We start from the raw sequence: 22,038 nt of genomic DNA on the forward strand, positions 1-22,038 counted from the left end.
GATGGTCAGATACTGCTGGCATACTTCAGGAAATGGTCAGAGACTGCAGAGATAATACAGAAGATGATCAGAGACTGCAGATATACTACAGGAGATGGTCAGAGACTGCAGACATACTACAGGAGATGGTCAGAGACTGAAGGCATACTACAGGAGATAGTCAGAGACTGCAGGCATATTACAGACATATAACAGCAATTCCGCCCATGATCCCAAATCTCTAGATGTGAACAAGGCCTAACATGACAGAAATGGAAGACTCAGCCCAGCCTCAATCACCAACCTTGCCAGTTTCCAGCTGAGATTGGCACTAGAAAAAATAAGGGGAAGGAGAAGTGTGTGTGTGTGTGGGGAACAGAGTAGTTGGGGAATTCCTTATTCATTTCAACATCCATACCAGATTATTATCCTTCTTGAGGGTCTGGTATAGATAAAAAAAACAAAAAAACTGCATGTGGTCCCCCCAAAAATCCATACATTATATTAATAGACATTTATTTTTAATGAGGGTCTGGTATTAATTTTGAGGAGGAAACCCAGGAAAAAAAACTAAAAATAATAAAGTGCAAGCAAGGTTTCCACCCTCAAAATCCATACCAGACCCTCATCCCCAAATCCAACCCGTATCCATAATAGGAGCATACACTCTTCCTCAACCCGCTCCTGAGCCATACCCAGACCACATGCTCTTAACATAGGGAGGGTTCCTTGCCAGGGGGACTCCATAACAGTAGGACACCATGTCCCCATGTTGATGGTAACCAGAACCTCATCCCCACATCCCAAGACCAATGGGTCTGACGGGATGGACTTATTAGAATCTGGAATATGGAGGGTCTCCAAATATCTGCCCCCTCCCCATGTGATTGAGTAATTGAGTAATTACTACCCCTTATCACTCATTTACAAAAAAACGTGAACTGTAAATAAAATCCGAAACCTTACAAATATTCCTTTATTTAAAAAAATACAGAAGTAATGTTCCATGAGGTAGATCCAATGTCAGTCATGTCGTTGAGTGATATAGATCCAGCAATACTCACAATGAATGGGTCCCTGATGATCTACCAATACAAACACGCCAATGGTCTGCTCCTGCTTATACACTCGCTGCAAATGACATTTCCCTAGCTGAAAGCTGAGTGTAAACAAGGATGGTAGGGATGCTGGCTGAAATCATTGCCCAGATATGGTCATCAATGTCACCATGGCTGCCCACTGACTTGTTTACAATTTGAAACAAGCTAGCTGGCATCAGGATCCTTGGTTGCTATGATGCTAACAGCCACCTGCATCCTAGCAACCAAGGATGTTGTGTGGCCACCTACATCCTAGCAACCAATGATGCTTGCAGATCACACAGCATCTTTGCTTGCTAAAACACAGGTGACCAGAGCTGCACAGCGCCACTGGTTGTTATGGTGCAAGCAGCCTAGCAACCAATGACAGGGGAAGGGGGTTGGTCCTGACTGGAAACTGACACCGTCACTAAATGAATAGCTTCTGGCTGCAGAATTTGGGGGTTCAGTTGGACAAACCGGTCAAATCTGGTAATTCAGTATGCAGTGATTAGCTTGTGTCAAACTCAAGGTCGACCCAAACTTGAAGCTCATTCCTAGTGTGCAACTGTTTCATCCTCCATTATGACCTCACCAAACAAAATCTGCTGTATATACAACAGCTTTTATGTGTATTGTTTATCACTAAAAGAATTTTTTTGAGAGTTTGAATAGTCGTTAATATTAAAAGTTGTTTTAGTATTGACTATCAAACTATGGTTGGGAGTTTTCTTTCTAGAATATAATATGTATTTGGTTGATAATAAAACATTGTAATCCTTTGTTCTTTTGCTGCTTTTCTTTTATTCCCAGAAAGAACTAGGTGATAAGCGATCAGAGAGTATTGATAAAGTCCGCCAGCTTCTGCCTTTGCCAAAACAGACTTGTGATGTCATTACCTGTGAGCCCATGGGGTCTCTGATTGACACAAAAGGCAACAAAATTGCAGGGTTTGACTCTATTGATAAGAAACAGGTAAAATAAATATTGACTAGTTTTGTGTAATTACAGAGCATAATCCATGTCTTTTTCTATGGTCACTTCTTTGAAACCAGGGCAGCCATTTTTCTGTATATAACATGTTGTACAGAATGTTCTTGTCTATGGCATGTTAGATCCTGCACAGGGCCAAAGATTCAGTCATCAGGTCAAAGAAAAGAGACCCGCAAACCTCCCTGCTAATTAATTTGTGTTATCATTGAACAAATGGAAAAATATGAGTGTATTCAAGAACTTAAAGCAATATTAGGATAATTCAAGTAACCTAATGTGTCCTTGTGTTGTTTTACCACCTGTAGTCTGTTGTACAAGATTTTGAGGTCAACCGTGCTGCTTTAGAAGTTAACCTGCTCAGACTTTGCATACTAAAGTATTTATGTGTTCTGAACATGCATTAAAAGTACTTTCATACAAGCTCTCATTCACCTCTGTAGCTATAGGCATTCTTGGGCAAATTCCCTTGCAAAATGAATAGCTTACCTGCCAATAGTAAATCAACCCTTTTGTATTCTTTGGGGATATTGAAAAAGAATAACTTCACAATTCAAGCAGCTAGAGAGGTCCTTGATGGCTTATTTTAAAGGTCTTTTACATCATTTAGGAATGTGTACATACTTTAATGTCCCTAATCTAGGCACAAATGAAGTTTAGATTTAAGCCACATCCCTCTGATGTTTGTATGTACAGTATGTACTGTATATCTTCCTGTCAGTTATGATATGAGACTGTTGAAAGTAAACCTTTAGCAAAAGGGTGTCATTGCTGGCTGAAATCAGAAAAATACAAGTTGCCTTGTTATGATGCCTACCTTGTGGCTTCAATACTGTCTGAGTAACTAACTTGAAAAAAGTATGCATGCCAAAGTCAATAGCACTACGTATTCTTGGTTAGTGACTCAAAGTATTAAAAACAAAAGGTTAACATATCTTTCAATTGCAGATTGGGAAGTTAGCAATGGCAGCTTGATGGTTTCTCTAAAGCAGTGGTCTCCAAACTATGGCCCTCCAGCTGTTGAAGTACTACAAGTCCCATCATGCCTCTGCCTCTGGGAGTCTTGCATGTGCCTATCATCATCTTGCAAGGCCTCATGGGACTTGCAGTTCCTCAACACCTGGAAGGCCATAGTTTGGAGACCCCTGCTCTAAAGAAAAGGATTACTTTACAGTAGCAAGAAGTAGTCCAGCAGCAGGGAGTAAAATACATCTCTGACTACCATTTAGCTCTATTTGACTTCTAGTCAAAGGTACAAATTTTGTTAAAGTATATCTCTAGGCAAAACCTGTCCAATATATCAAGAGAGTAATAATACATTTTCTGAATGGTCTAAGGTAGTGAGCAGAGTGCCCCAGGGTCCAGTGACCAATTCTGTTTATAAATGGTATAAAGGTGAGAAAAATTAAAACAATTAGCTATATTGCAGATGAGGTTGAGTACTGAAATTTGTAAACTTATCCACTTGAGTGCCAAAAAAAATATATATATAGGATACCCATCAGAAGGTGGGAATCAGGGAAGGAAAGAGATTTGGGGGTCCTTGTAGACCATACAAGAAGAGTTCAGAGAGGGGCAACACTATTACTAAGAAGGGTGGAGGACCTAATTTATGAGGAGAGATTACATAATTTAAACATATTCTCCTTGAAGAAGAGGCACTTAATATGGGTATGCCAGCATTGTACAAATTTATCAATGGTAACACAACATTGGACATACACTCTTCAATCTAGAAACTCTGAAGGAGACGTGACCACACCATGAAGTTAGACTACAAAAAAATGTATTTTTATATCCATTAGGGATCCCTATTGTCACAACAGTAAAATTGTGGAAGTCCCTTCCATAGTTAGTGCTACCAGCTGAGAGCATAGTAAAAGTTTCTCAGTGAACACAATAGACAGGGATATGGGAATCAACACACACACACACACAAATATAGGTGTCTTATTCAACCTTACCAACCACATAACTATGTAGCTATTTTGGTTAATGGTAGATAGGGGAATGATTAGACCATCTATCAAGTTTGTATTGCTTTCTGTGACCCTATTGGGGAGATTTACCCCTCTCATTGTAATGCTGACCATTGTCATTGAGAAAGAAACTTAAGGGAAATCCAAAATGCTGAAGTTGTCCCCAAAACAAGACATGTAGAGAAATGTTTCAGTGAGGAGATCTGTTCTGGGGACGACTGTCTGAGAGGGAGATTTCCCTCAGTTTGGGAGATTTCCCCTAACTTCGTTAGTTTGTTGTTGAAAGTTCCCCAATGATATGTAGACAAAAAAATAATAAACTGGCAGGAATTTTAACCCTTGCCTACAAGACTAACATAAAATCTGTGTCTATATATACAATAATAATAGTAAATAACACCTTTTATTGGTAGATCCAGAGCTCGTTTGCACCAAGACTCAAGCTAAAATGTGTGCAAGCTGACAGAACTTTTCAGGTCTTCTGGAGAATAAATACACAATAGTGTGTTACAACATGTCTGCAACACAGGGGGTTATTTACTAATACTGGAGAGTGTGAAATCTGGAACAACTCTGCATAGAAACCAATCAGCTTCCAGGTTATATTGCCAAAGCTTAACTGAACAAACTGAAGTTGAAAGCTGATTGGCTACAAAGCACAGCTGCACCAACTTTAGTAAATTCCAACTGACTTGAGTTGTCCAAAAAAACTTTCAGTTTTAATCTACTCAACCAATAAAATGGTATCACTCACTCCGCTATCTCCTAAGGTTTAAAGCTGGAATCTGGCTACAATACAGATCTGTTTTGCCTGCCAGAGGATTTGTAATACTTTGATCTAGTCACCTCTGCCAGACAGCACAGCAAGGCCCCGGACAACTTTGGTTAAGTAATACAGCCCTGTAATAGGCTGGCAGTACTATACAAAGCAATAAAGTTTGATTGGCCTAGATATCAACCCCTCCCATTCTTGATGTTGCTGTGCAAAGATTTTACAAAACCTAATAGCAAGACCGACTGAGATATGTTTGCTATTCCTATGTAAAATAGATGCAATACATTTTTAATGGATACATAACTTTATTTCATATATGTATATGTGTCAGAAAACCAGCTTTAACAAATACAAGCCAAATGTTAAAACATTTTACAGCATGCCATTTTTGTATTGTTCTGCAGGGCCTTCAAGTTTCAACCAAACAAAAGGTATCTCCTTGGGACCTATTTGAAGGTCACAAGAACCCAGCTCCTCTCTCATGGGCCTGGTTTGGCACTGTTCGTGTGGACAGAAAAGCAATCAAATATGAGGAACAACATCACCTTCTTCTCAACCACACACATCCAAAGCCCAAACCTCCTAGTTATTACCTGGAGCCATTGCCGCTTCCTCCAGAAGAAGAGGAAGAAGAAGATGAACCCAGCACTTCGGTGTATGCAGACCCAGAAGGAAAAACAACAGATTTATCTGATCCTGGCAAATTAGTAACTGATGAAGAAAAAAAGTCCAAAAGCAGAAAGCGCAAAACCAAGTCCAACCCACGAACAGACGTATGTTATTGTTTAATTCCTTGTGTGCATCTAATTGCTTGCAGGACTCTTGCTGTGCTGACCACAGTTATTTTTGTCACTGTTTACTTAATTAAATGCCTTTTTCATGTCCTTTGAAGAGAAGTTCACCAGGGTGGCAGCCATTCTTGAGAATGCTGCTTTCCCTTTGATATCAGTTGGTATCGAATAGTCTGTGCCAGGTGTAGGGCTGCAGAGACCGATACATTAACTGTAATGTATTAGTGCTATTAATAAGAAAAGCCACCTTGATTGTAACATTTCCCAGGTACAAATGTCTCTTTTTCCTTTGTGTTAGTGTGAGAATAGCAAGCTTCAAATGGCAAGCTGAAAACCTACACCCTGTTACTACAGTGTAGCAATATTGAAAAGACTGTAATGTAACAAATTGTATCATTCCAGCTCTCATTTTTACAAGCTGATATTTGCAAATGAAAGGCTTCATGCACACAGGACGTTTTACAGCTGCTGTTTTTGGCTTTTGACGTTTTTTTCCACACCCAGTAAACCCCCCAGCATATTATCCTATGTGTCCATGCACACATAGACTATAATCAACGTTTTCTGGCAGGGACATTTTTTGGATGGCAAAAAAAAACAACCCAGGATTAGTGGGTTTCTAGAGGAGTTTTTTTAGCTGTAAAAATGCTCTAACTCTGAAAAATGCAGCAAAACATAGTAAAACCCTGCAAATGGGCATTTTTGGACCCAAAAAATTATATTTTTAGGGGTTGAAAAAAGCTAAAAAAATGCAAACGTGGAAAAATGCGGGAAAACACCACTAAATGGGGCAAAACGCTTTTAAACGCTAATGCAAAAACACTAAAAAACTTGCATTTTTAACGTGACTTTACACAGCTAACGTTACCAGCATTCTCAAAACACCCCTCAATGCTAGCCTATGTGTCCATGCACACAGGCTTTTAGAATGGAGGTAAACAGATGTAAGCAGACAATGTCCGTATTTGCATCAGTTTTTGCATTGGTTGTTAAGGAGCCATGCACACAGGCGTTTAGAGATAGAAAATAAACCCAGGGCTAGTGCATTCAGTAGGGTTCCAGCATCAAAAAACACTTCATACACATAAACATGCTTTAGCTCTAGGAGCATCAAACGATTGAGCATTTATTCCAATGACCAGAATAAATGAATATTCTAGCCAATGGAATGAATGCACGGCCAAGAGCTTGATGTGCCAAAATGGGGCACGTTTAATGCTGGTTTTTCCTCCACTGGATTCCAATGTTCCTGTGTGCATCCTATGTGTATGGGGCCAAAGGTGATTCTTAATGTTTGTTTGTTTGCTTTGGACAGTACATATAATGTTAGGCCCCTTTCACGCGGCCTTTCCATCTGTCTGTTTTTTATCCATCCATTGGAAAATGAACAGCAATGCATTTCTATGGGCAAACAGATATAAACAGCTGATCATCTGTTTACACCTGCATCCCTTCAGGTCCTTTATCTTAAACAAGTCTTCATCCTGTTCTGTTTAGATGGACCTGAATGGAGGTAGGCGAATGTAAACAGACAATGTCCGTGTTTGCATCAGTTTTTGCATTGTTGTTAAGGAGCGGGCACCTGCTGGTGCCCTAACAACCATGAATCATCCCTGCTGTCAGTGGGGAATTCCCTCGCACAAGGGCCAGTTCACAGCACAAAAAAGTAGTGATGTGTTTTTTATTACAGCTCATACCACACACGGTGCATTTTTTATGCATTTTGCTGTGTTCCAGTACAGTTCTGTGCTGAAAAAATGCAGCATGTTCTACAATTTTTTATGCTCTAGAAACTGACTGGAACTGATTGCTGGTGTGAACTAGGGCTATTGGAATACAAAGAAAACACTGTACATGCATTTTTGATACAGAAAAAATGCACTGGGACTGCATCTGCTGTGAACCAGCTCTAAAAGATATTAAAGCAATATTAAAAGGTTTTTTTTGTAAAACAACAAACATGTCTATACTTACCTGCTCTGTGTGGTGGTTTTGCACAGAACAGCCTGGATTCTCCCATCTTGGTTCCCCCGCAGGCTCTCCTGGCTCCTCCTTTCCATCATGTGCCCCCATAGCAAGCAGCTGTGTGTCCATTCACAGAGAGCCGTGGCTTGGCCCTGCCCCCTCTCTCTCCTCGTTGACTGACTGGCTGTGATTGACAGCAGGGCGAGCCAATGGCTCCTGCTTGCTGTCTTAGCCAATGAGGAGGAAGAGACCCTGGAGAGCCGAGGCCGTTGTGCACATTGATGGATCGCGATAGGGCTCAGGTGGGGCACTGCTGTACACAGAAGGTTTTTTACCTTCATGCATAGAATACATGAAGGTAAAAAATTTTGAGCCTTTAGAACCACTTTAAAGCTTTGGACCCATATTGGAGAACCTGGTGCTGGTTACATTCTTCTCCTGTGTCATTAAGCCTTTAGAACCACTTTTAGATTGGGAGGACTGACCCTCGAGATTAGGAGGACTGACCTTTTAAATAAGATAGACAAGCACAAGCTGTATTCTCACTGAATGTTAGTACAGTACTGCACAAATTAGCACTTTGCTGTAATTAAGTAAATTAGAGCAGTCTGTTTTAGACACTGTTCAGATGGATGTTCTATGAACAGTGGAATCTTCATTAACTCAGAGTTTGTTCTTTCTGTGTAGTTGAGTATGTACTAGTTGATGTCGTTTTAGCTACACATAAAAGGTGTGTTCATTTACACTTCATGCTAACACTGCTGAAGTTACAGAACATTCAAATGAAAAGCAGTTGTGAAATAGCTGAGTACATTTTTTGTAATGTTCATACATGTGCATTTGGTGAGAATCAGTCAGATGCCAAATAGACTGTAAGATCTAAAACTGACACATGTATTAAATTACAACCCCTTCCACTGTCTCTCCCCGCCATATAACCACACAGACTTCTCTTATTCCTTAGGCTAGAGGTGAAAGTGGAGATCAGTAAGGAATGAAAAAGCCCACAAATGTTTTTCCCTAGACTAATAATGAAATCAAGCAGTTTAAATAAGAAACAGATAGAGGTTTCTCTTAACAAGAAATCCTCCAGACGCCATAAACTTCAGGTAACGTAAAGGATAACATGCATTAAAAAGTAGTTAATCACTGGATTACCCCACAGTATTTTTAATAGTTCCATTTCTACAACAGGGAGTTCAGGAAAATAGAAGCATAGTTTTATTTCTGCAAAAGAGAATAGAAGGGAATAGCAGCATGCAGGTACACGCCGTGGGGCACAAAAAGTGCAAGGCTCCTGTCTCTTCAGGCTGTTTCTGATGACTTCCGTCCCCCTTCTTTTTTTTTTTTCACATTTAAGTTTTTATTTGGTTTTTCAGAGACAAAACAGAAAAAGAAAAAGAAACATCTTGAGATAAAACAATAACATAATGAAAATAGCATAATGTCTTAATATAGGTGTTACAATAGAATTTATGAAACAGAGAAAATTAGGTAATTCCTAAGAGTCATGAAAGTTAACAGGGTTAATCAATTGAAGTAAAAAAAACTTAGAGTTTTGCATAAATATTGAACATAGCTATTTTTTTTCCTTTAAATTTTGGTTTTAAACCAGTTGGACCTGGGTTTCCATCTTCCCCCTTCTTCAGAGTGCCCTACACAGAGCCATAGCCCTGGTTTGGTCACTAAGCTTGGAAGCCTCTAACCATACTTACCTTGGTGGTTATCTCAATACTATATGTGGGCTCTCTGGTTGCAACTACAGAGGGTATGAGGAATCATATTTTCACAGTGGTTACATTAACAGGAGCTGGTCCCGCTACCTAGAGATCATTAACAGTCACCAAAAGCTATCTTTCATGGCCCCGTCTCTGTGCTGGGAGTATGCAGTGAGCGCGTTCTCAGTACAGAAAAAACAACTGGACAGCAAGTCATATGTATGGTGAATGGGCATCAATGCCTACACATATATGTTACACAGGTTGCAAGGGTTAAAGAGCCATGCTATTTATTTAAACAAAAATATTATCATAAGAATATATGTGCATTCAACATACTTTATGTATGTTATTTACCTGTAAATAAACATATGCATGCCGGAAATTTTCGTTTTGTTTGAAATGCACTTGTTTATTGACAAATTTTGTTTTGTCATATTCGTCATGTTGAACCGAATCATTTTTAAAATTCATTTTGTTATATTCGGCATTCATTTCTATATTAATTGGTCCAGGTGGATTTGAAAAATGTTGCAGTTTTTTTTTCAGACGATTGCTATAGAATTTGGGTGGATTCGATATTCATTAATCGAAACTATTCAGAAGGCTTCAATATTTTCGGATGCAACAGAATAAATAATGCAAAATCCAGCAGCCCCACATTTTTCAAACCTAAGAATTGCATTAGGCTATGAAACTGAATTGACTGATTGTGACAGTTGCAAATTCAATTTAAATCACAAATTTACTTGAATCCGAATTATCGAATTAATTAGAAAATTGAATTTATTTCCCATGGGTTCGAACTACTTTCGCATCATGTGATGTCATACGAATTATTTTAATGCATTCGTTCATTTTGTTATAACTTTTTGGGGATTTTTGACATTTATGTCCATTCAGAGATTAATATACATCTGAATTTCCAAAAAATCTAATTCGCAAGCAAAAATTGATTCGTTTTGAAAGAAAATGGTCATATCTACCTGTAAAAACCTTGCTTGTGTAGACATCCAAAACGCCCAAGACTACTCCTGGGAGCCTCCGTCTTGCAATGTCAGCAGCCCCAGCAGACTCAGAGCTGTCATTGAAGTGACACTTTATAATATTTCTCTACATTTCTCCCTTGGCTGCTACATAAAAGATGCAGGGGTGAAGGGAGGATTGATGGAGCTTGGCCAGCACAGACAGTAGATAGACATTACCAGAAGACGAGAGGACATATGACATGCAAAGAGGGAGGGGTGGGGGTGGGATCTGTGCTAGGGAACTCACTCTTCCTGGAGTACTCAAATTTGTTAGCAATTTCAAGAGCACATTGCATGTAAAAAAGTTTACTATTGGAAATGAGAACTAAATCAATTAAGCATTCAAAATCCTTGCTTGTTCTGTACTTATACCTGCATTTTATGCACCAGGTGGTGTCAGGGTCTCTTGAATATATAATTATAATTATTCTTTCTTAGGAATATCCTCAGAATACTGTATACCGAGTGCCGCCTAATTATTCTCCTTTATCATCTCAAATGATAAACCACAATCCTACTACTACCTGGAGTTACAACATTGTGGGACAACAGCAGCCAAACTTTTATCTGCAGAATCAAGTACTTACAACAGGTATGAATTGTATTCATAATACAGTACCCTAGCCAGATAATTGTATGTACTTATTCATACTACATTTCTTCTGTTAAGTGATGGGGTATTGTGAGAAGAAATGGAAATTTCTTTTGCTTAAGAACCCTTCTGTAGTTATGCAAAGTAAGACTCACTTTTCATTATACCTCTGTAAATAACTCATGTTTTGCTGCTTTTCTGCTGCAAAATTGTTCTATTTTATGGTGCTATTGAAATGCCTGGTCTTACCAGCAGGCGGTGATGCTTGTGAAGTTATAGCGCAAGAGAAGGACTGGGTAAGAAAGAGACCACACTCTACCAATACATGGAAAGCCAAAACAAAACAGAATTACCATTTTTGTGGCCATCTTTTGGCCAAGATGTGCTTTTCATCTTAGTCTTCCATCATCTTGTACATCAATACACTTTTGTATTATTTGCTGTTTATGTACTGTATGTTTTGCTTATGTATGGATTTAAAGTGTGTGTTACTCCAACATTTCATATTCCTGATATGTGTCTGTGGTACCATGTACTTATATGAAAAAGTATCCCATTACATAGGGGTTTATTTATTAAAGAGAAATAAATTGTGCAAGTGCAGCTTCACTTTGCAAGGGCATTTTGTAAATGAGGTGAAACGTCACTTTGCAAAGAATACCCAATCACATACAAGGAAAATAAAACAAAACAGCATTTTTGTTTGCACATGATTGGATGATGGAAGCCAGCAGAGCTCCCACTCATTTACTAAGCTCTGGAGCAAATGCCCTTGCAGAGTGCAACTGCACTTTTAAAGTGCACAGTCTGTTTGCTTTTAGTCAATCAACCTAATAGTTACATAGTTAGTAAGATTTAAATAAATATGCCTATCCATCCAAGTTCAAATTGTGTGCGTGTGTGTTTATGTCAATACCATTTCCCATTTCTTTATATATTGCGTTCACTAAGATGCCCATCTAAAATGTTTTTGAACTTATCGACACTCCCCATTGACACCACTTGTAGAAGGGAGTTCAACATCCTTACTACTGTAACAGAAAAGAACCCCTTATGCAGTTTAAGGTTAAAACACTTCTCGTCCAACTTCATCGAGTGGCCTTGTGCCTTCTTAAAGTGGAAGTTCCGGTAAAACCTAACTAAGGCTAAATCTACTCCTATCCCCATTCTAAGCCTATTCTATCTAACCCTGTGAAAAAAAAAGATCTGTATACTCACCTATTCTGAAGCCCCTCTGGTCCGGTCTCAGGATCAGCTGTCAGCAGAGGTTTCTGTGTAGAGGAGGGACAGTTGACTACAAATGCCCTATAGTAAGTCTAAGGGTGACGTCATCTCCCAGGCATTTCCAACCATTTTCAGTGATCTCTCCTGTACACAGAAGCCACTGCTGCAGACCAGACTGGAGCGGCTTCAGAATAGGTAAGTATACTGATCTTTTTTTAGAGGGTTAGATAGAATAGCCTTAGAATGGGGGTGGGAGTAGGTTTACAAACAACAGAAATTTCTCAGCACACTTACCAGCTAGCCTGCAAGAAAAACAAAATTGGAGTAGGTTTAGCCTTAGTTAGGTTTTGCCTGAACTTCCACTTTAAGTGACCTGAGACTAACTCATTTTCTTCCTATGCTAGGATCACAATTTACATACTGTATGTGTATATTGTGATCATATCTCCTTTTAAGTGTCTCTTCTCTAAGGAGAATAGGTTTAATGCTTGTAGTCAATCCTCATAACTGAGGTCCTCCAATCCCCTTATTAGCTTCCAATCTGCTGACTAAAGACCAGAACTGATCAGCATACTCAAGATGTGGCAAAACCAGAGTTTTGTAAAGTAGTAAAATTATAATTTCATCTCTCAAGTAAATACCTTTTAAAACCTATGCTAATAGTCTGCTAGTCTTGATTGCTTCTCTTTGCATTACTTCCTTTGTGTGAAAACCTGGTGCTCCTGCGTTCTTATTTAAAACTGACCACACTAGGCATGGAAGCACATCAATTCCAGAGTGGTCAGTTTTCTTTTTTGCATTCAACTTGGAAGCACAGTCTTCCTGTGCTCCAGATGCCATACTTGTGCTGACCTGCATGCACAGCTTTTCACTGGGAAGATCAATGTACTGCTGTTTCTCTGATGACATGCCCCCCTGCAGCCTCCACCCCGCCTCTCTAAGTCTTTAATATATATATATATATATATATATATATATATATTCATGGCCAAGTATTGGTACCCCTGCATTTCTGTCGGATAATGCACCACTTTGCCCAGAAAATTGTTGCCATTACAACTGTTTAGGCATTCTCATGTTTATTTATTTTGTTTGTATTGGTATGACATAAAAAAAGTGGAGAAACAAAAAGCTAAATCTGACACATTCCACCCAAAACCCCAAACATGGGCTGGACAAAATTATTGGCACCCTTGATTTAATATTTGATAGTACACCCCTTGGAAAAAAATAACTGAAATCAATGGCTTCCTGTAACCATCAATGAGTTTCTTAGACCTCGCTACTGGAATTTTGGACTCTTCTTTTGCCAACTGCTCCAAGTCTCTCAGATTGGAAGCATTCTTTTTCCCATCTGCTGTTTTGAGATCTCTCCACAGGTGCTCTATGGGATTTAGATCTGGACTCATTGCTGGCCAGTTTTGTACTCTCCAGCGCTTTGTCTTAAACCATTTTGGGTGCTTTTTGATATGTGCTTTGGATCAGTGTCCTCCTTTGAGACCCATGACCTCTGAAGGAGACCCACATTTTTTACACTGGGCCCTACATTGCACCCTAGAATTCTTTGGTAGTCTTCAGATTTCACAATGCCCTGCACACGGTCAAGACATCCAGTGCCTGAAGCAGCAAAGCAACCGCAAAAACATCAGGGAACCTCCACAATGCTTGACTGTTGGGACTGTATTATTTTCTTTAAAGGCCTCATTGCTTTTTCTGAAAACAGTAGAAAGATGGGCTTTACCAAACATCTGTAATTTTGTTTCATCTGTCTATAGCACATTCTTCATAAATGATGTTGGCTTCCTTAGGTAAGTTTTGGCGAACTCCAATCTGTTTTATGTTTCTGTGTCAGCAATGGGGTCCTTCTGGTTCTCCTACCATAGCGTCCCTGTTCATTCAGATGGTGACGTATAGTGCAAGCTGACACAGTTGAACCCTGTGCTTAAAGGTCAGCTTGAATTTGTCTGGAAGTTGAGCAAGGTTATTTATCCACCATTCAAACAATGCTTCATTGCAATCTTTGATAAATTTTTCTCTTTCATCGATGTACTGGGAGATTAGCTACAGTGCCATGGGATGTAAACTTCTTGACAATGTTGCGCACAGTGGACACAGGAACATTAAAATCTCTGGAGATGAACTTGTAATCTTGAGATTGTCCATGCTTTTCCACGATTTTTGTTTTCAAATCCTCAGAAAATTCTTATCTGTTCTTTCTCTTCTGCATGCTACATGTGGCACAGAGAGACACACAACAGCAAGGTTGAGTCAATTTCTCACCATTTTACTGGTTGCGGGTGTGATTTCTATATTGTCAGCATGTGTTAATTGACACAGGTGAGTTTAATTATAAATTACAAGAGCATCACAAACTTGGAATACAATTATTTCTTACAATTTTGAGAAGGTGTCAGTAATTTTGTCCAGTCCATTTTTGGAGTTTTTGCTCCAAAAAATAAATATTAGAATGCCTAAACATTTGTAATTGCAACAATTGTTTGGGCGAAGTGGTACATTATCTGACACAAATGCAGGGGTGCCAATATTTTTGGCTATGACTGTATATATATATATATATATATATATATATTCAGTCTCCCATGTCCCATCTCCTTGCTCCCGTTCACCTCTAAACTCTTAGAACTCTTAGTCTACAATCGCCTGAGCTCCTACCTCACTGACAACAACCTTCTTGACCCTTTACAGTCTGGCTTTCGCTCACTACACTCCACTGAAACTGCCCGACTGAAACTCACTAATGATTTACTAACTGCTAAAACCAATGGCCACTACTCTATACTCTTACTACTTGACCTCTTTGCAGCTTTTGATACTGTTGACCATCCCCTCCTCTTCAAAAAACTCCACTCTCTTGGCCTCCGAGACTCTGCTGGTTCTCTCCTGGTTCTCCTCCTACCTATCGCAGCACTCCTCCAGTGTTACCTATAACTCTGGCTCCTCCTCTCCACTCCCTCTTTCTGTAGGGGTCCCTCAAGGTTCTGTCCTTGAACCCCTTCTCTTCTTCATCTACACCTCCTCTCTTGGTCATTTGATAAACTACCATGGCTTTAAGTACCATCTCTATGCTGATGACACACAAATCTATCTTTCTGCTCCTCACCCCTTCAGTCTCCTCTCGCATTACTAACCTACTAAGTGACATATTGGCATGGATGTCGCTCCACTTCTTCAAACTAAATCTTTCTAAAACTGAGCTTATACTATACCCTCCAGCCCGTGCCCCCTCCCCTGACTTCTTCATAAAGATCAATAATACAACCATCAGTCCCTCCCCTCATGCCAGGCTACTAAGTGTAATCGTAGACTCCTATCTGTCCTTTCAGCCCCAAATACAATCCCTGTCCAAAACTCTTAGACTTCACCTCCGCAACATCTCCAAGATAAGCCCATTCATAACCTCTGAAACCACTAAGAAACTTATTCACTCCCTTGTCATTTCTTGCCTTGACTATTGTAACTCCCTTTTTACTGGCCTACCTAATCGCAGGCTATCCCCTCTTCAGTGTAACATGAATGCTGCTGCCAGACTCATCCACCTTACTAACCATTCCATATCTGCCATCCCTCTCTGCCAATCCCTCCACTGGCTTCCCATTGCCCAACGAATAAAATTCAAAACATTAACAATAACATATAAAGCCATTTATAACTCTGCCCCAAATTACATCACCAATCTTGTCTCTAAATATCACCCAAACCGTTCTCTCCGCTCCTCCCATGACCTCCTGCTGTCTAGCTCTCTTGTCTCCTCCTCCCATGCTTGTCTCCAGGACTTCTCCAGAGCCTCCCCCATCCTCTGGAACTCTCTATCCCAATCTTTACGACTATTGCCTACTCTGCCCACTTTTAGGCGACCTCTGAAAACCTATTTCTTCAGGGAAGCCTATCCTGCCTTCAGCTAATAAATGGACCCTCCCCTCTACCGAGTGTCCCCTGAGCAAACTGCTTGCTTTGGGGGCACTTATGCATGCTCACTCCTGAGCCAGTCTTGTATATGTATAATAGATACAGAGCGCAGCTTTGCCCTGCCCCCCACTCCCTCCTCACTGGCTGTGATTGATGTTGTGTCAGTGAGGAGAGAGAGATCAGGGAGTGTTGAGGCTCTAGTGCATAGTGCTGGATCGTTATCTGGCTCAGGTAAGTTTTAGGGAGGGCTAAGGGGAGAGCTGCGCACTGAAGGTTTTTTACCTTCCTGCATAGAATGCACTAAGGTAAAAAAAATTCAGCCTTTACAACCACATTAATAACCTCTTTCACATTACACCTTTTGTGTATTCCTTATTTTCTCAAAGTGTCAAATAAAGGTTACATTTTATGCTGTTCAGGGTTAGGCATGTAAACCACATGTTCTTTTCAACATGTAAGCAATTATATCATTTCCTAAGGGATGAATTGTTTATTGTCATACTATTGTTTACCCGAGTATGCTTTGCTTTTCAATCTGCAGTACTGCAAAGACCAAAATTAACCCGTTAGCACAAAGTAACAAATCTAATTAGCTATGATAATTGTATTACGTTTTAGGCAATTGTGGTGTGCTGTGTTGGAAAAAAATGCTGCATGTCTGGTTTTAGTTTATTGCAGTTTTTACAGCCGATAAAAAAATGATCTGGCTGCTTAACACAACACATGTTAAATGAACAATACTATGTGTGTGTTACCACAACCCCCTGAATGGGGCCTTATACTACTCACCACTTTTAACCATAGCACTAATATTTTAGATCTGTAAAAACCTCTTTCAGTTTGTTCAACATATTTATTATATACTTCCTTAGGTGGTACCAGATTGGATCCAATGGGCACATTTGTTCCATCAAATACAAAACAAGCTTTGTCCAACATGTTACAGAAACGCTCAGGCACAGTGATGCAGTCCCCTTCCTTACATGCAATCACATCCCAGCAACAACTACTACAGCTAAAACTATTGCAGCAACAACAACAGCAGCAGAGGCTTCTCAGACAACACATCCAGGCAAGGACACTTCAACAGGTATGCGTGTGAGTTTCAGCACAGTGCCCCACAGTATTAACCATTGCTGTATTCATCATGTAGTGACGTATAGCTGCCAGGATAACCTCTGCCATGAAGAGGTCAGGCCACACGTAGATGATATGACACATGCCTTCTTGTGAATTGTGCTTTTTTTGTAAGTGATGAATTACAGGCAACACAGAGAATGCCAATCATGTTTATACACATGTCAATGTAAAGAGCTTAAACTAATTAGCTATTATGGCTTCCATGAAGTTATATACTGTTGTCTGTTAATCTCTTTCATATGTCTGAAAAGGGTTCCATCCATCTGTGCTGGGTTCCTATATAGCTAACATATGTCTTGTGCTTTTCTTTTACTTTCTCTTTCAGTTAATTGTATTGACCTGTGTGTTTTTAATAAATTCCTGATTTCCTTATGTCCAGGAGAATCCATGACATTTTTGAATGAAAGTTGTCTGTGTGTTTCAAAAATGATAAATTAAGGCTCATTCTTGGATATTCTCTCCGAATTTCTCTGCAAAGGAATGCCCTATCAGAATGAGGGTACAAGATGCAGTTTAAAGAATGCTGGACCGCCATTATAGGTATCTAAGTCAGCTTTTTTCTTCATACAGGGTTCCATGGAACCCTAGGGCTCCTGCAAAGGTTGCTAGGAGTTCTTTGAGGAATTAGCCACTTCTGATGTGCAGATAAGTAACCAGGGACACCAGAGATCTATTTAGTTATCCGTAAGGGGCCACCAATGTAGGGAGTGTTCTTCCTGCTGACCACTGAGGACTAGTCTTTCCACTGAGCATCAATGGCCACCAGGGGCCCTTCTCCCATGGACTATCAGTGTAAAGTGGTCCTGTTCCCACCAAATGCCAATATAAGGGAGCCCTCCTCCACTGACTACCAATGTGAGGAGGCACTTCACAGACCAAACATTTAAGAGGGGTATCCTTCACTAACCACCAATATGAGGGAATACTACCGTTTCAGTGTGTGTGTCTTTTCTGGTCTTTACTATTATTATTTTTTTTTCATTCGTTTTTTTTATTAATGAAAATATGTGTGTTGGGTGTCAAATATGTCAGCTGTGCCACATCCCTTATTTCTTTTATTTATTCTATATCAACTTACTATTCACAATAATGTACAGTGAGATGTAGTATTTATTAGCAGAATTCCCAGAAACCCTGAAAGTTGTTTTCAGGGTTCCTCCGTTTGAAAATGACTGTTCTAAGTGTATGCAGGCCTCACATTTTGTGTTGCCTATAGAAATCAGTACATTTATTTATTTTATTCTGAGTCGGAAAAGGAAAATGACAATGTCAGTGGTTGCTGCAGGTCAATGAAGATTGTCTGAAACCATTCTTCCTTCAGATACATTGATAAATTAGGCACCGTCTGACAGCTCTCCTTATTCAAAATCTGTCAAAGGTAGATATCAAAAATATATTTAATTGAATATGTATATACAGTATATACAGCAGTGTTTCTCAACTCTTTTTCAGACACAACACCCCTTAAAAGTATCCAAAGTGTTGAGGCACCCTAGGTGCATTATCCCTTATTTTTTCAGGATAAATTGGGCCTTTATTTCCTGGTAAATATTAATAAATATCTTCTGATTTTTTTTGCAATCAAAGGAAAACTGTTCCAAAATAATAGAAAATATATAATTTTTAAACATAAGCTGTATATTTTTATGTTTTCATTATTATTGACCATCAAAGAACAACCCAAAATAAATTCTACTCCTGACATGCACGAGGATATTACGTATGTGTATATTTATTGTTGTTTATACCCATAGTAGGGCCAAGAAACAAAAGTCCACATTTGGCTTTTTTTGTTTTTATTACCCAACCTAAACACTGCTGCCTAAAACACACTGACTCTAACAGCAATGCTGGCCATACTCTAGGAAATTTCTGCAAGATAGTTCAAGCCGTGATTTGTCATAATTGTGATGATTATGGCTTACAGCTCATGAAAACCCCAAATCCACAATCTGAGAAAATTAGAATATTACATGCAATCAATAAAACAAGGATTGTACATAGAACAATATCAGACCTCTGAAAAGTATAAGCATGCATATGTACTCAGTACTTGGTTTGGGCCCCTTTTGCAGCAATTACTGCCTCAATGCGTTGTTATAAAATTTTGCAAATAAATAACATTTCTTCATAAATTTAGGTCAAAATGTATTCTGCTACATTTAATTGGTGAAAATCATAATAATAATTGAATTCATATTTTTTTTTCAAATGTTTCTATTTTTTTTTTATTTTTTATTACATTTTCTTTTTTACTATTTTATTTTTCAGCACACTGTGACCAAAGCAATACAATGTTACCATAGTAACATTGAACTACTCTAGGCAAGTGATCAGGCTTTTTTTTTTTAACACATTATGATTGCTAATACCAATGTATTTCATTGATATTTGCAATCATTGTTACTGAATAAAACTGATTAATTCAGTCTTTTGTTGTGATTAGCTGTGATTGGGCAAAGCTGATCACATGATACAGATGGGCTGTGATTGGCCCTGTCTGTATCATGTGACTGCCTTGACCAGTCACAGCTAACAACATAATTGTATACAATGGATGGCATGACAGGAAGCCATCCATTGTATACAATTGACATGTGATCTGCTGTGATTGGTCACAGGGGTCACATGACACAGGCAACGGGCCAGTGTAGTGATATGTCATCGGCTGTGTCCCGTGGACACAGAGCGACAGAACGCGCCGCTGCTCGGCCCCGCGGCCGAGTGGGTCGCTCGTTTTGACAAGATGTCATATGATGCCCAGTCACAATGGCGAATATCCCGCCCGGCCATCAATGTGCTATAGGCCAGGCGGGAAGGTGTTAAACAAAGAACATTTTTCCATCCTGCTCTTTCGAATTTTCTTGTCACTGAAGTCAAAAACAAATGCCAGTTTGACCCCACTAATGATTAGAAAATCAAATGAACATTATGAAAATGAAAATTTTCGAACGAAATTCCACTAGTGTATGGACAGCAAAGCATAGATTAAAAGCTGATCAAACTAATTTTTTTTTCAAATTTCTTTTTCAATATATTTTGTTAACACAGATTTCTTTAGTGAGGAAAAAGAGATGCAATGGAGTTGATTTACTAAAACTGGAGAGTGCAAAATCTGGTGCAGCTGTGCATGGTAGCCAATGAGCTTCTAACTTCAGCTTGTTCAATTAAGCTTTGACAAAAAAAAACTGGAAGCTTATTGGTTTCTATGCAGAGCTGTGAGATGGGGAAACAGCTCTCATTATGAATTAAATGTTTTGAAATGTTTTACTGACATTCTGCGATTTAGCCACAAGATGTCACTGTTTTTCTAACACAGCCTCAGACTGCATAGATATTTCTATATTCAGGAAGGGGTGGGGTTTTACATATGGGAGCTCAGTGAACAGGAAGAGAGACTGCAGCTATGTTTTGATGATGGTGAAGGAAAAGAGCCATGTTAGCAGAGAATCCGTTGGCATCCAGGTGTGAGAACTGCAGTTAGTGAAGCTGATGGTGTTCAAGATGCTGATCCTGTTCAGAGAAAGGAAGATCGCTGCCAGGAAGGCTGATGAGATTGCATGCTTGTTGGAGAGAAATTTGTTCTGTTCTGAGTCACCAGCGGATGCAAGGCAGACCCGGGTCGGTAAGATCGTGCACGCACCTCATTTCAGTGTTGGCGCCTCCAGAGACTGAGACAGGCCTATAGTTAGTTAGTTAAGGTCTCTGTTTGTGTCAGGCCACAAGTGTTGTTACTGATCATTGGAAGGACTCCACAACTTAAAGTGACATTTCACATTGGAGAGCTGATAAAATCCCACAAACTCAAGCCAGACTGGTGTTTTGCTCAGAAGGAATATTCAGGCACGTGCTACAGAACCAGTTATGGGAGGGGGAATACTGTAGATTTGTGTAAAATTGTAAGCTGTTGTGCTGCACCGCAGGCTAGCCCATACCGTACACCCATACACTGATTCCTGCTCTTTTAGGGTAATAACAGGTATGGTGTGGCAGCTTAGTTGTGCCCGCCAGCAGGTAAATTACTTCACTTTCTACCGTCATCCATCAGAAGGCGCCGTGCTGTGCAGCACAAGGGTCTCAGCCTTTGTGCTGGGTGTATATAAATTTATTGTATGTTCCCAGCCAGGGGCGGACTGACAACTTATGGGGCCCCCGGGCAATAGGGGATCATGGGGCCTCTGTGTCCTTGCCCAAACTCAAAAAAGCCTATGAAAAAGGTACCAGGGGTATCTTATGGGGCCCCCTACTGACCCCGGGCCCTCGGGCAGTGCCCTAGTTTCCAAATGGTCAGTCCGCCCCTGTTCCCAGCATTTGTGGTTGTGTTTATTTGCCACATCTAAGTAAAATTCTGTTGTGGCAAAACCTGGTGTTGGGGTTGCCTTCCTTGTTCGTGACTTCACTGCATCCTGGGGAGCCCACCCCGGTACATGGCTTACAGAGCTGCACTAGTTTTTGCATGCTCCAGTTTTAGTAAATCTAGCCCAATGTGTAACAAAAGAGAACAATACAGGTGTGGATTCTAATACACTGTTTTGGCTATCATGCAATCTGGAGCCCAGCAGCTCCCAATCATTACTCTGAAACCAGGAGTTATTAGTAAAAGCTCAGTCTCTGTGCTGAGGGTGTATGAATGAACATGTTCCCAGCATAAACACATGCTGCATATATGTGGCATCACAGAAGAAAGAACACTTCCAAGATGTTGCATGTATGTGTTACGCCATCAAACAACTGCAGCCTGGACAAACCCAGGCTGCACCATAGAGTGCGAAGGCACTAAGGTTGAAACAAGCTAATGTACAGCAGATGTTTTGCTGTGTTTTTTTTACATAGGTAAAATTTCAAGTGCAT

At 39.8% G+C, this 22,038-nt stretch overlaps 1 protein-coding gene across 1 annotated transcript in view; it reads left to right on the forward strand.

Moving 5' to 3' along the window:
- Nucleotides 1–17,149, forward strand: part of MED12L (mediator complex subunit 12L) — a 464,120-nt gene extending 446,971 nt beyond the window's left edge. Inside the window, exons 35-38 of the mRNA XM_089672604.1 lie at nt 1,872–2,033; nt 5,207–5,575; nt 10,743–10,896; nt 16,920–17,149. Of these exons, the coding sequence (XP_089528730.1) occupies nt 1,872–2,033; nt 5,207–5,575; nt 10,743–10,896; nt 16,920–17,149 (915 nt within the window). The remainder of the gene's footprint in view (nt 1–1,871; nt 2,034–5,206; nt 5,576–10,742; nt 10,897–16,919) is intronic.
- Nucleotides 17,150–22,038: the final 4,889 nt, after the last annotated feature.

Source organism: Staurois parvus, unplaced genomic scaffold, assembly GCF_062004578.1.
Source record: "Staurois parvus isolate SC_StPar_1 unplaced genomic scaffold, SC_StPar_1.0 ptg000131l, whole genome shotgun sequence".
Taxonomy (NCBI): domain Eukaryota; kingdom Metazoa; phylum Chordata; class Amphibia; order Anura; family Ranidae; genus Staurois; species Staurois parvus.